Source organism: Cicer arietinum, unplaced genomic scaffold (genome assembly GCF_000331145.2).
Source record: "Cicer arietinum cultivar CDC Frontier isolate Library 1 unplaced genomic scaffold, Cicar.CDCFrontier_v2.0 Ca_scaffold_6165_v2.0, whole genome shotgun sequence".
Taxonomy (NCBI): domain Eukaryota; kingdom Viridiplantae; phylum Streptophyta; class Magnoliopsida; order Fabales; family Fabaceae; genus Cicer; species Cicer arietinum.
In genome coordinates this window covers 7,186-27,581 of record NW_027339812.1, presented here as the reverse complement: position 1 = coordinate 27,581, position 20,396 = coordinate 7,186, and the positions used below count along the sequence as shown (strand labels likewise).

General features: G+C 31.5%; 3 protein-coding genes across 6 annotated transcripts; 2 read left to right on the top strand and 1 right to left on the bottom strand.

The window, feature by feature from the left end:
* Nucleotides 1–443: 443 nt before the first annotated feature.
* LOC105851080 (pentatricopeptide repeat-containing protein At2g03380, mitochondrial) lies at nucleotides 444–3,167 on the top strand. Its single transcript, XM_012719798.3, has one exon. The coding sequence runs from the start codon at nucleotides 571–573 to the stop codon at nucleotides 2,656–2,658; it is 2,088 nt and encodes a 695-aa protein (XP_012575252.1). The 5' UTR covers nucleotides 444–570; the 3' UTR covers nucleotides 2,659–3,167.
* A 2,881-nt stretch (nucleotides 3,168–6,048) lies between these two features.
* Nucleotides 6,049–8,249, top strand: LOC101497595 (putative pentatricopeptide repeat-containing protein At3g08820). Of its 2 annotated transcripts, XM_027330424.2 has the most exons (2): nucleotides 6,251–6,424; nucleotides 6,553–8,249. In XM_027330424.2, the coding sequence occupies exons 1-2, from the start codon at nucleotides 6,395–6,397 to the stop codon at nucleotides 8,002–8,004; spliced, it is 1,482 nt and encodes a 493-aa protein (XP_027186225.1). In that variant the 5' UTR covers nucleotides 6,251–6,394; the 3' UTR covers nucleotides 8,005–8,249. The 2 variants fall into 2 exon arrangements, with proteins under 2 accessions (XP_012575253.1, XP_027186225.1); XM_012719799.3 differs by having other exon boundaries at nucleotides 6,049–8,249.
* Nucleotides 8,250–9,982: 1,733 nt separating this feature from the next.
* LOC101494447 (uncharacterized) lies at nucleotides 9,983–17,490 on the bottom strand. Of its 3 annotated transcripts, none has more exons than XM_004514181.4 (15): nucleotides 17,336–17,490; nucleotides 16,575–16,946; nucleotides 14,711–14,788; nucleotides 14,398–14,453; nucleotides 13,881–14,000; nucleotides 13,694–13,764; nucleotides 12,981–13,074; nucleotides 12,622–12,825; nucleotides 12,046–12,297; nucleotides 11,841–11,949; nucleotides 11,632–11,699; nucleotides 10,976–11,045; nucleotides 10,761–10,835; nucleotides 10,592–10,683; nucleotides 9,983–10,401 (listed from the first exon to the last, which is right to left on the bottom strand). In XM_004514181.4, the coding sequence occupies exons 2-15, from the start codon at nucleotides 16,890–16,892 to the stop codon at nucleotides 10,326–10,328; spliced, it is 1,683 nt and encodes a 560-aa protein (XP_004514238.1). In that variant the 5' UTR covers nucleotides 16,893–16,946; nucleotides 17,336–17,490; the 3' UTR covers nucleotides 9,983–10,325. The 3 variants fall into 3 exon arrangements, with proteins under 3 accessions (XP_004514238.1, XP_004514239.1, XP_027186223.1); XM_004514182.4 differs by having other exon boundaries at nucleotides 16,575–16,955; nucleotides 17,336–17,488; XM_027330422.2 differs by having other exon boundaries at nucleotides 16,575–16,943; nucleotides 17,336–17,440.
* Nucleotides 17,491–20,396: the final 2,906 nt, after the last annotated feature.

The window sequence follows — 20,396 nt, the reverse complement described above, 5'->3', positions numbered from 1 at the left end:
TTATAGAGTGACGTTAGTATTTAAAATATACGTGTTTATATTTGAATATATATATTTCTGAATATATATATATTTCTAAATTTTGAGATGTCATCGTTCTTATAAGTCCTTCAATTCATATGTTAGTATTAATATTTATTTTTAATTTTTTATCTCTCTTTTAATTAATCATTAACTATCATTATTATCAATTTATTTTAACCATTAATTTTATTCTATAATACACTAAAATCAACGTACACCAGAGAATCTATTTCCCCTCAACCCATCTTACTTGAACTTGGATATTTATAAAAAAGGAATAGTGTCAATGATAAGTTTGATAAATAAATAAGTAAATAAGTTAAGAGATAAAATAATAATTTGATTAACATTTTGAAAAGGGAATAATGGATATAAGCAGAGTACTACACTAACACTTAACATGAGTCGTGATTGTATGAGTATTGAATGACAAGGGTCTAGAGAACTATAGGTTAAAAAAAAAAATTATGAAGATTTATACGGTATGGAATAATAATAATGGTATAAATAAACATAAGATTTGTGCAAGAAAAGGTGTGACGAAGCATGTTGATCGTACCAAGAATTATGGTTCGTGTACAATGGAGATCCCTCAGCTACTACCATGGTCATCATCTACATAAAAAGAACCATCTTCACCTTCCACTTCCATTCTCTCCAACATTCTACCTCGCTCCTATCTGCAACAACCTCGACACTGTCAAAAAGCTCCACGCTTCTCTCCTCGTCCACGGTCTCCCCCCCGACACCAACCTCCTCTCTCTATACGCCTCCTTCGGCTTCCTCCGCTACGCTCGCACTCTCTTCCACCGTTTACCTTCTCATAACCTCTACTCCTTCAAACTCATCATTCGTTGGCATTTCCTCAACGACATCCATTCTTATGTCGTTTCATTTTACCACCTCGCTAGACTCACCCTCGGTTTCTTCAACGACCTCGTCGTTTTCTCCATTCTACTTAAGGCTTCTTCACACTTACGCGATCTTGTTCTCACTACAAGACTCCACTGTCATATTCTTAAAGCCAATAGTCCTGATAGCTTTGTACTCACTAGTCTCGTTGATGCTTACTCTAAATGCGGTGAACTTCACTATGCGCGTAAAGTGTTCGATGAAATTCCTGATCGAACCATTGTGTCGTGGACTTCCATGATTGTTGCTTATGTGCAAAACGACTGTGCTGAAGAAGGGTTGATGTTGTTTAACCGAATGAGGGAAGGGTTTGTTGATGGAAATTTGTTTACTGTTGGAAGCTTGGTTACTGCTTGTACCAAATTGGGGTGTTTGCATCAAGGGAAGTGGGTTCATGGATATGTTATTAAGAATGGGATTCAGATTAATTCTTTTTTGGCAACTTCTCTTTTGAATATGTATGTTAAATGTGGTGACATTGGAGATGCACGTTATGTGTTTGATGAGTTTTCAATTTCGAATTTTGATGATGATGATCTTGTTTTCTGGACGGCTATGATTGTGGGGTATACACAAAGAGGTTATCCTCAAGCTGCGTTGGAACTGTTTACTGATAAGAAATGGTATAGGATTTTGCCCAATTCTGTTACCCTTGCAAGTTTGCTCTCTGCTTGTGCTCAATTGGAAAATATTGTTATGGGAAAGTCACTTCATGTTCTGGTAGTTAAGTATGGATTGGATGGTACTTCATTGAGGAATGCTCTTGTTGATATGTATGCAAAATGTGGATTGAGTTTTGATGCGCGTTATGTGTTTGAAACTACAGTCGATAAGGATGTTGTTTCTTGGAACTCGGTTATTTCTGGCTATGCACAGAGTGGTTCTGCATATGAAGCTCTTGATCTCTTCCATAGAATGAGATTGGAGTCGTTTTCGCCAGATGCGGTTACAGTGGTTGGTGTTCTCTCGGCTTGTGCTTCTGTTGGTGCTCTTCAAATTGGTTCCTCCCTACATGCTTTCGCATTCAAGTATGGCTTGGTATCCTGTAGCATCTATGTTGGCACTGCGCTGCTCAACTTTTATGCAAAATGTGGGGAGGCTAACTTGGCTCGCATGGTGTTTGATACGATGGGAGAGAAGAATGCAGTGACGTGGAGTGCAATGATTGGTGGGTGTGGTATGCAAGGTGATGGAGTTGGATCTCTTGCTCTATTTAGGGATATGTTGAAAGAGAAACTTGTGCCTAATGAAGTGGTCTTCACAACTATATTAGCAGCTTGCAGCCATTCAGGGATGGTTGGAGAGGGATTGAGGTTATTTGATTTCATGTGTAAGGAGTTAAATTTTGTTCCTTCCATGAAACATTATGCATGTATGGTTGATCTGTTGGCACGTGCTGGCAACCTCAAAGAAGCATTGGATTTTATTGACAAAATGCCTGTTCAACCCGGTGTTGGTGTGTTTGGAGCTTTTCTCCATGGATGTGGACTTCATTCCAATTTTGATTTCGGAGAAGTGGCAATTAGGAGAATGTTGGAGTTGCACCCTGATCAAGCTAGTTACTATGTGCTCATCTCAAACCTGTATGCTTCAGATGGAAGATGGGGCATGGTCAAGCAAGTAAGAAAGATGATAAAGCAAAGAGGATTGAACAAGGTCCCTGGTGTTAGTTTAGTGGAGATGGATGTCAACAATAGTACATATACCAATGTGGCAGTTTGACCACTATCACCTTTGTTCATGAATATGTGATCGTAAAGCAGAACTGCCTGCTTAACAAGTGGTTGGACAGACTGGTTTCACAATCACCCTGCAGAAAATGTAAAAGTTCCGAAAACGAGTCTCATAAAACTGGAGATAACCGTTTGAGCTTAAGACTCAATGAGCTTGGCAGAAGCTGATGATTCTGATGAGCCAAGTGACCAAAAGGTCAGCATAGAGTCAGTAAATGGCCTTGCGGAAGAAGCAAATTTGTCTAACTCGAGGGGTTCCATAAACCCGTGAAACTTTCGTAGACTGGATTCTAAGAATATACCTAATATTAAAGAAACGTATAAATGATGGCATTGACTCGTAAGAGAACAATGACACACATGGACATGTTCTGTGTTAGAGTGATTATGGAAGAGATGAGGGATGGTAAATTTACGTGAGATATGTGTATATCTTAATCTAGATGCAAAGCTGAAAGTAGATTGATATGAATGCTTATGGTATGTTTGATTTGTGTCTGTCATTAAAACGAGGGAATGTAGGTTGTATAATGGTCGTGCTCAACAAATACTGGATGGTTTCTAAAAAAGTAGTGCATTTAGCTCGTTCAAGAGAGAGAAAGCAAACACACCCAACAATAGCATAGGTGTAACATCCCACTTTTAAATGCATTTTTTTTTCTTTCCGAAAATATTTTAATTCAAAAGCAAAATACATAATTACACGTATAAATTTAAACAATCAATCGTTAATTAGTTACAAATCCTCAAGTCTCAATCAAATAATTAAATACACAAGTTTTAAGATTCAAAAATGTCATATTAAAATAGAAAAGTAATAAATAGTATAAACTAAAGTGTAATAGAAATAAAGTTCATGATCATCAATATCCATCTTAGAAATTAAAAGAAATGCACTCCTCCGAGTGCTAAAAAAACAAATTGAGGATTCAAATACAAGGGTCATCTCAAAATAATAAATACGGAGCAAATAGACATGCATATATAGTTATTATAGAAAAATATAGGCTAAATACCACCTGTGGTCCCTTAACTTAATTTCAGTTAACGTTTTAATCCTTTATTTTTTTTTTCTTCCCGATTTGGTCCTTTATTTTAATTTTAAGTGACAATTTGATATTTTATGTTTTAAAATGTCAACAATATTATCCTTTTTTTTTGCAAAAATTCAAAAAACTCATAAAAAATTTCAAACAAAACTCATAAAACTAATTATTATCCTCAATATAATGTAATTTCATCAAATTCATAACTTAAATATTTAAATAGACTCATATTTTCATCTCAAACAACATCAAATAAAGAAAGACAAATATGAGTTTATTTGAAGATTTGAATTACGAATTTGTTTGATATTATAAAATATAATTAATTTTATAGATTTTGTTTGAAAATTTTGATAAATTTTTGTAAAAAAAAAAAGATAACATTGTTGACGTTTTAAAACATAAAAGATCAAATTGTCACTTAAAATTAAAATAAAGGATCAAATCGAAAAAAAAAGAAGATAAAGGACTAAAACGTTAACTGAAATTAAGTTAAGGGATCACAAGTGGTATTTAGCAAAAAAATATAAATAAATCATATATTTCATTTAACAATAAAATCACAAAGCACTAAATATATAAATCAACTAAAATGCACAAATCTTATTTATTAGACTATATGTCAATGCATGATTCTGGAATATCACTCTGTGGAGCAAAGAGTTCCACCATTGGACAATGTCCCCACTGTTGAACAAATGTTCTTCAAGAAATTGTCGTCACGTACTCGCGAATAGGTCCATACCACAAATACATGCATGAATGTCATTACAAAATATATCACTCAATCAGAGCGTCCAAAATCATTCAACATTTTCCTAAATCAACCTAGTTTAGACACAAAGTCATCACCTTGAGTAACCACATGTTACCAATAAAAATATGCAAATTACTTAATCTCATAATATCATTCATAAAAATATAATTCATACAATATATTTTGAAAATAACACACAAACATAATCAATACATAACATCACAATAAAGCTAATTGGGTTATGCCTTACCGTTACTAAAGTTGTTTTTAGAATTATGCATCACAATCTCTTGTTCAACTTGGTTCACACCTTCAAATAAATAATAATTAACTTAGTATTTAATTGTCTTTTAACTACTAACTCTTACTCAAAGACAATTTGGGTTTAATTTAAGATTTAGACAAATTCTCGTAAAACAACCAAATTATTATTATTATTATTATTATTATTATTATTATTATTATTATTATTATTATTATTATTATTATTATTTTATAAATCAACACAACTTCCACACATTGTCTCATAAAAATCAAATCTTTAATTTTCTAAAAGAAATAACTATAACAACAACTTTCAAAATATTTATAGAAAAATTATTATAATTAACATCAATAAGGTTTATAAAAATTTCTTCAACACTAAAACTATCACAACATAAAATTTTAACCAAATAAAAATTGAGTTTGTAGTCAATAACGATTTCTATTGATTAAAAGATGATCTAGTATTTATAACGATTTCTACCAGATGAAAATTAAATTTTTGACATAGATAAGCGTTTTCTCTAATCAAAATAGGTTTCTATATCAATATCATAAGGAAATCAAGAACACTTCTAAAAAAATAAATTACATATCACAATTTTGCTTTTAAACTAAAAAATGATTTCTTAAACAATAATATCAAACATTATTTTTAAAATTATCCATCATTATAAAGTCATTTACTAAAAATTAGTTTTTGATTAATAAAAGTAGTAACAACTTTACCATAAAAACTAATATTTCACTTTACAAACATAAATTTTGCATAAAAAAATCATCATTTCAAAGTTAAAGATTTCGTCAAATTGAGTTAAAGAAAAAATTAAAAAAATAAATCAAGTTCAAATGTAGAGATTCCATACTAAAATTTAAAAGATATTGATGAAGCAAGTTCTTTTTCTCTCTCACAGGCAGAAAAGCACACTCCTTTCCTTATTTTTTCTTTCTCTAAGGCGCTAACGTAACTTCTTCCCTTTTATAGATAGTTAGGGATTCAAAACCTTTTTTTATTTTATTTTAAATATCACACCTATGGTTCAAGCTCATTTGTCTTCCTACTTTATAACTTGTTTGAATATTTCTTTTCTAAACAAAAGTTAAATCATACTATATACATAGATTTTAATGAATAATTAAAACAAAACAAAATAATAATAATACCACATAACAAATTTAATGAAAAAACAAAAAAATTATAACATATATTTAAAATCATATATTAAAATTTTATTAAGTGAAAAATATATTACACATATAGCTTAATAAAGTTTTTCGAAACAAATACTTACATTTTTGATATTATTTAAGACAGTGAATATTTTTATTTAGTTAACACCAAAAGAACATGCTGACACTATCTCATGTTAACGTTGTTGTTCACACTCAAAAGCTCAAACATTGCTCCTCCTCTGTTATTGCGCTTCTTCACTCTCGTTCTTCATCTTCCACTGCAGATCCCACCAATTTTCAAAACCTCGCTGCACTCTTACAAGGCCATCTTTCTGTTCCTCATCTTCTTCAAATCCATGCACGCATTTTCCAAGTTGGTGCACACCAAGACAATCTAATAGCTACCCGTCTCATTGGCCACTACCCATCTCGAATTGCACTCAGAGTCTTTCACCAACTCCAAAATCCAAACATCTTCCCTTTCAATGCCATCATTAGAATCCTTGCTGAACAAGGTCACTTCTTTCATGTTTTTTCCCTCTTCAACTGTTTGAAACGCCGCTCACTTTTTCCCAATGACTTGACATTATCTTTCCTCTTGAAGGCATGCTTTAAGTCTAAAGATACCCATTGTGTTGAACAGGTTCATGCCCACATTCTGAAGATGGGTTACCTCTCTGACACTTTTGTGACCAATGGGTTGGTTGCTGTGTATGCCAAAGGTTTTAACAATTTGGTATCTGCACGTAAAGTGTTTGATGAAATTCCTGACAAAAGTGCAGTTAGCTGTTGGACTTCCTTGATCACTGGTTATGCTCAGTCTGGTCAGAGTGAGGAGGTTTTACAGGTTTTTCATGCGATGATCAGGCAGAACATGTGTCCGCAAAACGATACTATGGTCAGTGTTTTATCAGCTTGTTCTAGCCTTCAGATACCAAAAATTGAGAAATGGGTTTACATTCTTTCAGAACTGATTGATGATAGCATTAGTGCTAGAGAAACTTGGCATGATTCAGTTAACACAGTTTTAGTTTTTTTGTTTGGTAAGTGGGGGAACGTTGAGAAGAGTAGAGAAAAGTTTGAGCAAATTTCTGCAGCAGGAAAAAGAGGCGTGGTTCCTTGGAATGCTATGATAAGTGCATACGTTCAAAATGGTTGCCCTTTGGAGGGTTTAAATCTTTTCCGTGCTATGGTTGAAGAACAAACCAGCAGACCTAACCACATTACAATGGTTAGTGTGCTTTCAGCTTGTGCTCAAATTGGTGATTTGAGTCTTGGTTGTTGGGTTCACGAGTACCTAATATCTATAGGACATAAAGGTACCATTGGGTCAAATCAAATTCTCGCCACATCTTTAATTGACATGTATTCTAAATGTGGTAGTTTGGATAGGGCAAAGGAAGTTTTCGAGCATGCGATCTCCAAAGATGTTGTCTTATTCAATGCAATGATCATGGGTCTTGCGGTAAACGGTGAAGGAGAGGATGCATTAAGGCTTTTCTACAAAATGACAGAATATGGCTTGCAACCCAATGCTGGAACATTTCTTGGTGCTTTAAGTGCATGCAGTCACTCTGGTTTGTTGGAGAAAGGGCGCCAAATGTTCAGAGATGTGAGCCTTTCCGCTTATCTTAAATTGGAACATTATGCTTGTTATATTGATCTCCTTGCAAGAGTGGGATGTATAGAAGAAGCTATCGAGGTTGTGATTTCCATGCCTTTCGAGCCAAACAATTTTGTCTGGGGTGCTCTACTTGGAGGTTGCTTGCTTCACTCTAGAGTTGAGTTGGCTCAAGAGGTTTCGAAGAGGCTTGTTCAAATTGATCCAAACAACTCTGCAGGTTATGTTATGTTGGCTAATGCACTTGCATCTGACAGTCAATGGAGTGATGTATCAGCACTGCGGTTGGAAATGAGAGAGAAGGGGATCAAGAAGCAGCCAGGAAGTAGTTGGATTAGTGTGGATGGAGTTGTACATGAATTTCTAGTTGGCTGCTTGTCACATCCTCAAATGGACAGCATATATTATACATTGACTGGATTGGTGAAGCATATGAAAGCAGAGAGCCATTGTCAGCTTGTGTGTTGTTACTAGATATGCTGTGATTACAGGAAGAGAATGTCACACTGGTAATTTTTTTGCCTATGCCTTCCCATGGCTTTTATAATTAGAGAATGTGTAAGTAATTTATTGATTAAATCTCATATTTCATATATGATAAATGATAAAGGATTCCCATCAAATAAATTATCATGTGACAAAGTTGTTGTAAAAACTTAGCAATAAAACAATCTCTGACAAAGCTTAATGCATTATTCTACTATTCTTTTTGGTTGTTATTGTTTGTGAGAGAATTAGGTACTATCTCCTATGACAATGAATACATTCTAGTTTTCCTGGTAAGAAACATCATGCTCTTTTACAGAGTATTTGGTATTCTGTTACACAACTTAAGATTTTTCCTACTGCATGGAACGAGGGGAAACAACTGAATTTAGGAAATCAGCCTTTCCTTACCATATTTTAGTTTACCTTGTGATTGACATTTTGTGTGTGTGGCATTTCATCTCAAAGATGTATATATAGTATTAGTATTTAGATTTGGATATAGATTATATTTTCCTTATCCAACTATTATTTATGCCTTCTATGTTAAATAAATATTTATAATTTTGTTGGATAAGAGATTAATAAGAAATTGACATTTGTCAATGCTAACCAAATTACATTTGAGTTTGAAAATTGAAATAAAAGATTTAAAATAAAATGAAAATTTAGATAAATATTTAAAATTTATATTTATATTTAAAAAATAAATTATATAGATATAGATAAAAAATGAAATTTATATTTAAAATTTTATTTTATTTTATCAATAATTGAAAATTTAGATAATTTTTTATTTTTGGATGAAAAGATACATTATATTTTTTTTTAAACAATAAATTGTATAGATATAGATATAAATGGTTATATTCTACCTAAGAATAATTTTAGATAATTCAAATTCTTATGTTCAAGTTAGTTAACTTGACACTTTCAATTATATTGATTTTGATTTATAATTTATTTATTTTTTATTCACATTTTGCAGTAATTTGAATGCAATTTGGTACATATATACTGCCTCTGATCCAAATTATTAGTGAATATTTGAAGATTGTCTCATTTATAAGAAAAAGAGCTACTTTTAACATATATTTATTGTTTAAAAGAATTATTTACACTCATTTGAATTATTTGTCTTTTAATATTGATAGTTGTATTTAATATGTCACAATTGAGGATATATTTGAAAAGACATTTAAAAAGTCTGAATAGTTGTTGCAAGATGGATGTATTTAACTGTCATTGATGACATGATTTTTCGGTAGCCAAATTTTTGGTTGTGATTGCAAGATGGATGGTGTGGTGAAGATCCTATTAGCATATTGTCATGCGTAACCCTTGGAGGGGATTTTTGGTTGTGATTGCAAGATGGATGGTGTATTGGTGTGTTGAAGATCCTGTTAGCATATTGTCATGCGTAACCCTTGGAGGGAAGACGATCGAGTTAAAGATCTAAACTTATTAATTGTACTCTTTTAAACACCTCAAGAAAAATATCTATTATTTGCATCACTTAAAAATTTATTCGAAAGAAAGATTAGTATAGTCAATTAAATTTAAGTTGAACTTTGGTTTAATTCCCCTGATATGGAAGTCATTAATAAAAAAATAATAAAGAAAAGTAAATCGTATAATATTGATAATTGAGAGAGTAAATTACATGAGCACACAAACTTATATAACCAATTAGATAATAACTAGTGTCTCTAAGTAATCAAATTAACAAACTAATTAACCAATTAGATAATAACTAGTGTCTCTAAGTAATCAAATTAACAAACTAATTAACCAAGACTAAATCTAACAAATGTAAACTAACTAGATATATAATATACGTCTGATTGTAACTTTTGGTATAATCATCCTTTTCATTATCAATACACTTTCCATACAAATGTAGAGAAACTAAAACCATATTAGCCCCATATTAGAGGGCCAAAAGCACTACCTAACCATAATCATAGAACCGCCAAAGAAAATTGACCATTATAATGGAATAAATCGCACTCAAACACTCGAAAGGACAAGTATAAATCATACTACTACTATGATTCTATTCAAATATGCTACTTTGAATGTACAAGACAATCATAAAAGGCAACCCATCTAGCTTCCACGATCAATTACTTAGAGATACAGAGAAACCTTATCATTGCTTCAAATGATTAAAAAAAGAATGCTACACATTATTACAAAACACATACTCCTGGTTATCAGGGAGAGAGCAAGGGCAAAGGCAAATAATGAGGAAACTGCATCAAACGACCCCCTTTTAACTCAGCTAAAATGGTAGAACTGCATGCAGGTCATGGTTTATCATACACAAATTTTGTTCTGGGATCCACAATGAGACCCTTCCCTCCGTTCACTTCTAAGTCATGCCTGCGTGCATAGAAGTATACAACAGATTAGTAAGCTCACCTACTAGTGGTCATACGTTATTAGCAAAGGCCATCCACAATATGCTAGCATTGTTTCCAGTCGATTTATTTTTAGAAGCCATAAATTGAAAGCAAAACATTGTACAAAATAACATTAGAAAATATGTTGACGGTGAAAACAAAGACTCAACTGAAACACAAAATCTGGAATAGTCAACTGTTCACGAGGTACATATCTAAATAGCTGCAGAAGCCGATCAACATACACCACTTTCTTCCAAACCTGAAAATTAATTTTAATAATATATAATAAATATAAATATGAGATCCTTAAATATGTTATTAAATTTCACAGAGTACCTCATTGTCCACAAACATTTGAAGTGCAAATACTGCTGCTTTTAGTCCAAAAGTTGGATGAAGGACATATATTGCCTACACGTCAGATTGAGAATACAAAACAAAGACGGTAAACTTTTAAAGTTTTAATGCATTAGGGCAATAGAGAAAGTGCATAGTTGTTCCAATCCTTAAAAAAATAAAAATAAAGAAACAACAAATAAAATAGTGCATACATGCAGGTTGCGCTGATGCTTCCGACCAAGTATTTGTTGCAATCTTTTCATCCAGCCCAGGTCTGGCTGCCTAATACCAGAAAAAGACGAGAAAGGTCAAAATAAGCTGTAAACAAACGAGTATCATGGCAATTGCACACAAACCAGGAGCAACTAATAATTGCAGTTATTATACACAGTTCACAAAGCAACTTGCTCTTCAGTATGTCCTCTTCCAACTAGTCGCTTATCTTTTTCTTTCATTCAAGTATGCTTTATTCCAGTTGCAAAACTTCCAAAGGGTTGCTCAAATTCAATATTGGGCCTTGTATTAAGTCTTAGTAAACTAGACAAATGTACATAACTACATATAGTTACGTGGTTTCATACCATGTCACCCATGGCCTAAGCCAATGGCCAAGCAGATGTTTCTAGGAACTATGCTTACTACAATTACAGACATACTATTGTAGATGGAAACAGCAAAATCTTCAACCAGATTTTCCATATCTCCCTTCTCTAATTATATAAAAAAAGAGGAGATTACCAAAATTTAGGCTGCCAAAGAATTTTAATTAATTTGGCATAGTGACCACGTCCAAGAATTCAAACCTATTATATTTTATGAAAAACTAGACAATTTAGTACATCAAAGAGTTCAAACATTGAACACTTACATATGAAGAGAAGCAGCGGAGTGGAAGTAGACCAAAGTATAAGGTTTCTGTATCAAAGGCTCCAACTCCTACAATTGAACACCAACAAAAACAAATCTCAAATTGCGAACATAATGCTTGCCAATATCTAGAAGATAAAATAAATTAATAGCCAAACTAATGCTTGCCAACAGTTAAAGATGTCCAACTTAAATGGATAATTGAATTACCTTCACCACATATAGCACAAATCGTTCCAGATCAAGACACCTAAGCAAAAAGTGAGCACCCACAACAACCATGACGGGACGACCCTCACTGTCTACCCCTCCACGGTAGCTGAAAAACATAAGTATCTCAATCATTCAATGCAAAGATGAATATAAGAAACCACTTGAAGAACAAAGACAGATGATGAAATAAATGGATGCTTACACAATTTTCATTTCTGCAATTTCAGAAAGATTTAAAGAGTTTGCTTTGGATAGGTATCTAGAATGAAGAGAATATTCTTCGGCAGCAGACAATGGAGGCCCCTCAAGGTCGCCATATCCAAGTAATTTAGCACAATTAAAGCCTCTCTGCGCTTCAGCAGTTTTCTCCCACTGCTCCAGACGCCTTTGATCAGGGTCTTTAATTAAGGACATGAAGGCAGGATCCAGAAATGAATCTAAATGTGACGAATTCCTATAACACATGGATCAGGAAATTTCTACCAGAAGTGAGATTAAGAAATGTGTTGTGTTTTGTTTAGTCAAATACAACAAAAACACTCTAGCACATACAACTAATTGCAAGCAAATGAATCAAAATATGTTCAGACGCATTTTTCAGAGATGGAGAACTTGTAATATAAATTGTTAAATATATATTTATCAATATCTGGTCTTGTAACCGATATCTATGTATGCTTGGATTGATTATGTTCATCCTGACTTCTAGTATTTATTTTCACAACGAAACGTGCTGAGAAATAAACAAAATAAATGAAAATTTTAAAAAATTACTGACTTTTGAACCAAGCCAATATCACTGAGAGGAAGATCAACTGCAACACCAGGTGGTCTTGAAACAATCTTTTTAGGCAAAGGCTTTATTCTGATTTTACGCTCATCTATGATGGTCTCACCATTTTCATCCCCAACATCTGCAGGAAGTTTTGACAAAGCAACCTGCTCTTCATGTTTATCCCGAGGAAAGTAAAGTGGAAGCAGCCTGCATGAAACAATATGAAAGGTAAAAATGAATAACACAAACTCCAAAGACCATGTTTAGAAGAAAATCAACCAAACTTCCATAACTATAAGAAAGTTCATGTCAATAAGAAAATTGAAGATGTAAAAATAGAAAGAAAAAATTGCTAAAAATACCTTTTATATATTTCAGTATCAGTTGTGCTAGTAGTGCAAAATACAACAGCTGTTAAGTTATTTTTCTGCTTTTCAAGAAACCGCCGCACAGTTCCTGAATAAAAGAACATGAAAGGAAAGGAAATGAAAACAAAAGAAAATTTAGCCTAAGACATGTCATCGATGTACCATCGGGAAGTAATTGTCAGCTTAACACATGAATCAAATATATACTAGATGCAATCCACCGGTACATGATAAATTATTAAATTAACTTGATTTTTTTGGGATTTGTACATTAGGGTAGAACGACTTATGAAGAAAAAAGAAACAAAAATATGATGCACCCATGCAATTAGTTTTCCTAGTCAGGCTGCACCTGCCATCACCATGATCATGAACCTAAACACCACTAGGTAACATAGAAAATCAACTTACGCAGATTGTGAGGAAATGACTTTGAAGAGAGAGCCCAATTTATCATTTTATCTTCCTACTTTCTCCTTCACTCCAAAATTTATTTATTTTTATTATCAAGTCAATAACTCATTTTTCTGATCATTGGCATTAATGCCTAGTATTTTATTGGTTGCAACTTAATGGAACAGTAATAATAATCCCCATAATTTCAATTCCCAAGAGATTGCCAGAGTTAAACCTAACTAATGTATCAGGTCAAGATATCACAAGAAACAAATTGAAAAAGTAAAATCATGCCAAAAAGAAAACCTCACTTATAGCTACATGAGCAGCAGGTTCTCGGGGATAGTTCTTTGCCTCCGTATAAATACAACCCATAGCAATGCTACATCAGTATATGGCTAAGATAAGTAAGTTGCACATCTTCAAAAAACATGAGATTCTCAAAAACAATAGAAGTTGCAAGAAAATAAACAAATATATTTTGGGGTGAGGGGGAACCTTCGAAGTCCATTGTCAACTAGAAGCTCCATGCAAGAACGATAACAATGACTTAAAGCATTCTCTGCAGCAGTATGATACTTTACAGCATACTTGGGGCCAACAGTGTGGATAATTCTCCTGCAAGAAATTTATTAATGTAAAGATCATGAATAGGTCAATAACAAAAGATAGAAATGTAGAATGCAACAACATAACCATTGAAGTGTGATGTACTATTAAAGATCTCTGGTTCAAACCACAGAAAATAAAAAAAAGCATGCAGTTTAACATTTATAAATAATATATATAAAGCCCATGTCCAACAACCACCATTCAGAAAAGACAGAAAAAGTATGGGAATGCTCCTTTCAATCAATGCAACAATACATACTTAAACACATTCTCTGAATATCTTTTCCACCAACACGAGAAAAAACTGTAAACCATGATTGATTGTATAACCGATCTAGTAATAAAACAAGACTATTGCTTCTTCAGCTTGAACAAGTAAAAGAAAGGAGGCCAACAATCAAACCTAGCAGGAAGGTCATATGCATTGGTAACTTTAGCCATCCCTGTTCGACATCCACCCTGTACACTAAAGATGCATTAGTTCATATTATTGAGCATCATATCCAGAAAGTTTCATCCCCAACACGATACTGAAATATGACAATCTAACTGGAGCTGCTTTGTGCATGTTCATGAAATAGTGAACCCCAAATAATAAAAATAATACAACTGCAAATACAATAAATAATAAAATTTTGTTTTATGTCCCAAGCTCACATATTATCAACATCCAACATGGAGCACATAACACAATTTTGATAAATAATTAACTATACCAGAGTCGCACATTCTTCAGCAAGACCAGGTCCAGCTGCAGCATGCAATCCAGGGCTGCTGTGTGCTTCATCCATATTCTGTCAACCATAAGAAATGAAAACCAGATAGGAAATAAGATATTAGTACCCACATTTTATTTACTGGAGCTCGGTTCTAACCATGCTAAATAGCATCATTATATTTATATTGTGAATAAAGATATATTCTCCTAATGGTTAATAATAGTTAATAAAGTATTAAAACAAAATATGGGAAAACAAAAAATGCAATCAATAACTTCTGGATTCGACAATTAGGAGAATCATTAGGAAGATGGATTATGATTTATGAGGCTATAGAATCAATCTCTTATTGTGCAGTCACAACGGGATAAAAATTTCAAATTATAAAATATTGATAGTCTCATGAAAAGTGTCAAAAAATCACGGTCAACCTATAAAGTTGTTGTTTTTAAATGCCAAAAAACATATTAGCTTTTCAACATAGACTTTTAAAAGTACACAATCAAGCGCCTCTAATAAACAATAACAACAACCAGAGTCTTTTCCTACTAGGTAAGGTCCGGTTCATAGACCAAACAATGCCAATAAGTTCTGTGTTTTAAATCCTCAACAAATCCTTTAAGATATCAGCCATTATTAATGGTTCACTAAGCTACCATTTGAATCGCTCAAAAAACAAAGGACAAGAAAGAACAAAAATATTGGTCCTATATTTGATTTAAAACTGGCCATGAGACAACCCCAACATAGTTGCGCATAGAAAAGTGGGGGGACAACTATTGTCTTGTGGACAAGAATTCAAACGTCAAAATTATCATCTTCCTTCTACCTCTTAGCTTTCCATTCACCGTAGTAACAATGAAAACATTATCACTCATTCTTCCTTCACCCACCATGACAAATGCACTCCCTAAGCTATGCATTGACACAAAATTCTTTCTGCTTTAAAGCTTTCTAGACGATTTCTATTCACACCATATTTCCCTCCTCTCGATCGTCTTTTAAGGCAGATTATTTCCATTCTTGACCTGCCTGGTATAATGTTGAAATGGCTTTCTGAAATATGAGTCTCTTCTCTAAATCTCTGTTCAATTACATTTTCCCATAGTTCCATAAGTATGGCTTTTAACTTAATCCCTCTATAGTTAGCACAATTGATAAGATCTCCCTTATTTTACGATCAACTGAACAACTTTTCATCTTGAATTTTCTTCAATCTGATTATCTCATTTAACAATTTTTATGTAAGTTATACCTTTCTCCCCCAAGACATTTTTAAACATCAGAAAAAATTTGTAGGCTCAAAAGAGCAAAAAAAACCCAAGCATTTCCACATAAAGTGGGTTGCTTACCAAAGGCCTCCCTATAATGTATCCCTATAATGTATACAAGGAAGGACAGGGAGTAGGAGAACAATTTCAGTTTCTCTATTTCATGACAAAACAGACACTTCAAATAATAAAATAACCACAATGGTGTCCTATTTGGTCCGAGTCCAACTTATTCCCTAGGAGTCTTTGTCACTATCTCATAAAAGAATGAGAAAGGAAAACATAATGAAAGAAACATAAAATTAAAAGCCACATGTGTCCATAACACTGCAATGAAGGCCAATAACAAGATGTTTGGACTGTAACTTTCAGCCTGCAGGGAATTTTGTTATTTTGTAATTCTACATGCAAAGGCTCTGTTGTAAGGGAAAGTCATTGGAGGAGAATTATAAATCATTCAATAAAAATGTTGCTTATCATAGTTTGTTTCTATGGATTCTCCATTTCTCTTCTCTATATCCCTACTTCCTAACAATTAATGAAGGAAAGCTTAAACAATAAACTAAAGAAAAAATCAAGATAGTGCTCACCTCATTGGTCGAGTTTACCACGACATCCACCTCAAGATTCCACGGGTTCCCCCTCCACAAATAAATCCTCGAATTGATTTCATGGTCAACGGGAAATCTTGATACCGAAGTGCTGCCATCACTGCCATCTGCTCCTGAGGCTGATGCTAAAGGATCAGGAAAGCATGAACTAGAAAACGAAGAATCTCCATTTTCATTTCCGAAGGACTGGTCGGTATCATTCCATCGCGGAACTTGATCTAAAGTAACAACAGAGTCAGAACTGTCGGTAGGCAATCCACCACGAGGTGTAGCTGAAGCAGCCACAGACCTATACATTCCAGGGACTCCAAATCCAATTTACAGCAACACTCCACTCCTTTTATTGAACTTCTACAATCACTATGCCACAAGAATCAATAATAATCTACCACGAAATTATCATATATAATAAGCTACAACGGCTACTGAACCTAATAGTAATCAGAAATATGATCAAAGTGAATAAGATATTCTATAATCACCAATAAGCACTTCCGTTTCAAGCATAAAACCAGAAATTAAATTCGAGACTAAAATTTGAAGATAAAATCGGGAACAAAATGCAATTGAAAAAAAAGAAAGAAAAAAAAAGATACTACATAATTCGAAAGCAAGCAAAACTGAAATCTGCGAAGTATAATAAGAAAAGTAGCACTAAGGCAGAAACCTAATAGATATATGAGATAAGAGTATGAAGAAGAAGAAGAAGAAGAAGAAGAAGAAGAAGGAGAAAATTAAACCTGAAATTGATGGGATTGTGAGGTGACGAGGAAAGGAGGAATATTATTATTGTATGAAAAATGCGATAATTGAGATTGGCAAGGGTGGGTTGGTCGCTGAGCTTGCAGATGCTAAGTTATTGTTAGGCTTAAATTATATACGATAACATTTTTTTCATTTTTCATTCTCTGTAATTTTTTTATTTTGTTTTATTTTAAATACGTGATATATAATACAATTATATTAAATAATTATTATATATTAAATTTTAGTAATATTTTAGTTTTTTATTTTAAAATTATTTTTTTAATTTAATTAATAATATATAAATAATTATTATTTTTAAATATTTTTATATTATAAAATCATAAATATATCAAATTTTTATTTTTAAGTAACAAAATTATCAAACTTTAAAATAAAATATCAATTACTCAACACTACAATTAAATATTTTATTTTGATACCCGAAAGGAAGCTCGTATTATTATTATTATAACGACAAAAGGAAAACGAAAATATGGTTTTGTATTTTACTGTTGCCAGCTGTATAACGGTTTGGTACTGTGTAATCCTGATCAAGAGGATAAGGGGTGAGGCTGAGACATACCTCGAGTCGAGTTCAACTTGAAGGGAATTGCAATTGGAATTTAGAAAAATTTGAGTTACGATGACAAGCTCTTGTTACAAAGAAAGAAAAGAAAAATACTATCTCTGGATATTCTCCTTTTATTCTGAGGAGTAAGGAGTAAATTTCAATTTATTTTAATGTAAATAAAGTTTTTCAATAATAGTCAACGATTATAAATATAACTCTTGTAGTTTTTTTATGAAAATGAGAATATATAACTAAATTAAACAAATAAATATCACTAACATCATCCAACATATTTTAATCAAATAAAAGACTAGTTACATCCACTAAGACTAATTTAAAGAAAATTTATTTTTTTTCAAATTAGGATTAGTTCAAACTCTTCGGTAACTTTCGATTAAAATTTAGATCAATTAATAAACTTTGATTCAGTTTTCAACTAAAATTATTATGTGTTCTTTTAAGTTTTTTATTTTAGTAGATAGTTTGTGAGACTTAGTATTAGTAAGAAATCAAAGACAAATGCTAAATCTACACGACATTTAAAAAATATTTGTATGTCTTCTTATCCTTTTTCTTTTGAATATGTTTTATATTCACATCGTCTAGATATCAGATTCTCGATCAAATAATTAGCGACTCATATATATTTTGTCCGGGTCACACCATATTGGTATCGTATCATCTAAACTAGCAATACATTGCAATTGCTTCATACAGCCAGCATTCGACATTTAACTGGGCAATTAATACTTCAAAGCACAGTGACTAGTTATGTTTAACTATAACTCTATCTTATCACTTTCTTCTATGTATTTCTTTTGCCGGTCCTAATTTATTCGAAGATGACTCTATATTCTTTCTAATCTTATTTTCTTTTTCATCTATTAAAAATAGGTGGTTTTGTGTTATATTTTTGACACGAATCCCTCGTATATTTTTTCATATTTTATTTTATTTGTGATTTGATCATATCAAATCGATGTTTTTTTATTCCTTATCTTAGTATAATGTTTGTTTTATTTTCTTCGTTTGATTTAAATTGAATATCAATTTCAATTAATTATTAATTTAATCAATAATTAGATCGTCAAAATTATAAATCTAAAATAATAAATATTTTGATCATTTTGATTTTGTCACATTATTTATAAACATTGTGTCATTTTATATTATTAATTTAGATGTAGTAAGTATATTTACAAAATTTTTTTCTTTTTATTTTTAACAATATTAAATTTGTATTTGTATCTTATGTAGTCTGTCAATTGATAGATTTAAATGAATCAATTTCATTTTATTTTTATAAAAAATAAATAATAAATAAAAACTATAAGTCTATCATATAACATCTCCGATACTAGTATCTTATTTGAGTTGCATTATTTATTTTTGAAAAAAAATATATAGAAATGCCCTATTTTGCTCCAGTTGCTCATCGCAATCCGGGGATGCGACTTCTTGAAGGAGATTGTTTTTTCTTTTCATTCTAACAGATTATGCAACTTGTACTGTGACAATTTTATTTTTATTTTTTGTCATTTAAAGAATATTTGTATTTATTATTAATTATTTTTATTATTTGAATAATTTAAAAATAATTAAAACATTTAAAAAATCAAAATACTATTATGAAAAATAATAATAATATTATAAATTTTTATAATAATAATAATAATTTTAATAATAATAATAACAATAATAAAATACATTAATAAATAATAATAATAATAATTTTAATAATATTCTAAATTTTAATAAAAATAATAATAGTAATAATAATAATAAAGTAGATTATATTAATAAAATAAAATTAATAAAATTGAACCAATAAAATACGTTAAATTAAAAAAATACAGACAATTAAAGGAAAAAATACATCAAATTTATATTTTATCATTATTATTATTATTTTTATTAATTTTTATTTATTAGATAAGAAAAATAGGAGGAATTTGTTATAATAATGTATCAAAAGATGAGGAATATGTTATAATAATGCGGCAAAAGAGGAGGAAGTTGATACATTAGTAATTTAACATCAATATCCAACTTATTTCATTTTATTTGTTTGTTTTGTCAAATTATTATAACAACTTCTTCCGTTTTGGCAAATAAACATACAAAAGAATTTAATAAACCTACAAAAGAATGTTTTGAAAGAAATTTAAATTTTTTGAGACATCCATCTATGAAACACCATCTATAAGAAATTTTGAATGATTCAAGTGCATATTTCATAATGTTGGAGATGTTGTAAATACTTTCACCACAACAATCAACATTCTATGAATAATTTTGATCGCAAAGAGATTTCTAAAACATTTATCAAGTTTGTTTACAACTTTCGTTTTTGCCAATAATTTCGTATAAAAGTTCCTTATGACGAAGTAATTTATAAATTATTGATATATATATATATATATATATATATATATATATATATATATATATATATATATATATATATAACAAAAATGTGTTCT

Excerpts from the sequence above, each read along its gene's own strand:
- LOC105851080 (XM_012719798.3), top strand. The coding sequence starts at position 571 with ATGTTGATCGTACCAAGAATTATGGTTCGTGTACAATGGAGATCCCTC.
- LOC101497595 (XM_012719799.3), top strand. The coding sequence starts at position 6,085 with ATGCTGACACTATCTCATGTTAACGTTGTTGTTCACACTCAAAAGCTC.
- LOC101494447 (XM_004514181.4), bottom strand. The coding sequence starts at position 16,892 with ATGTATAGGTCTGTGGCTGCTTCAGCTACACCTCGTGGTGGATTGCCT. Across the intron at positions 13,765-13,880 it reads GTTGACAATGGACTTCGAAG|CATTGCTATGGGTTGTATTT; the intron begins GTTCCCCCTCAC and ends ATACTGATGTAG. Across the intron at positions 10,836-10,975 it reads AGCATCAGCGCAACCTGCAT|GCAATATATGTCCTTCATCC; the intron begins GTATGCACTATT and ends TCTGACGTGTAG.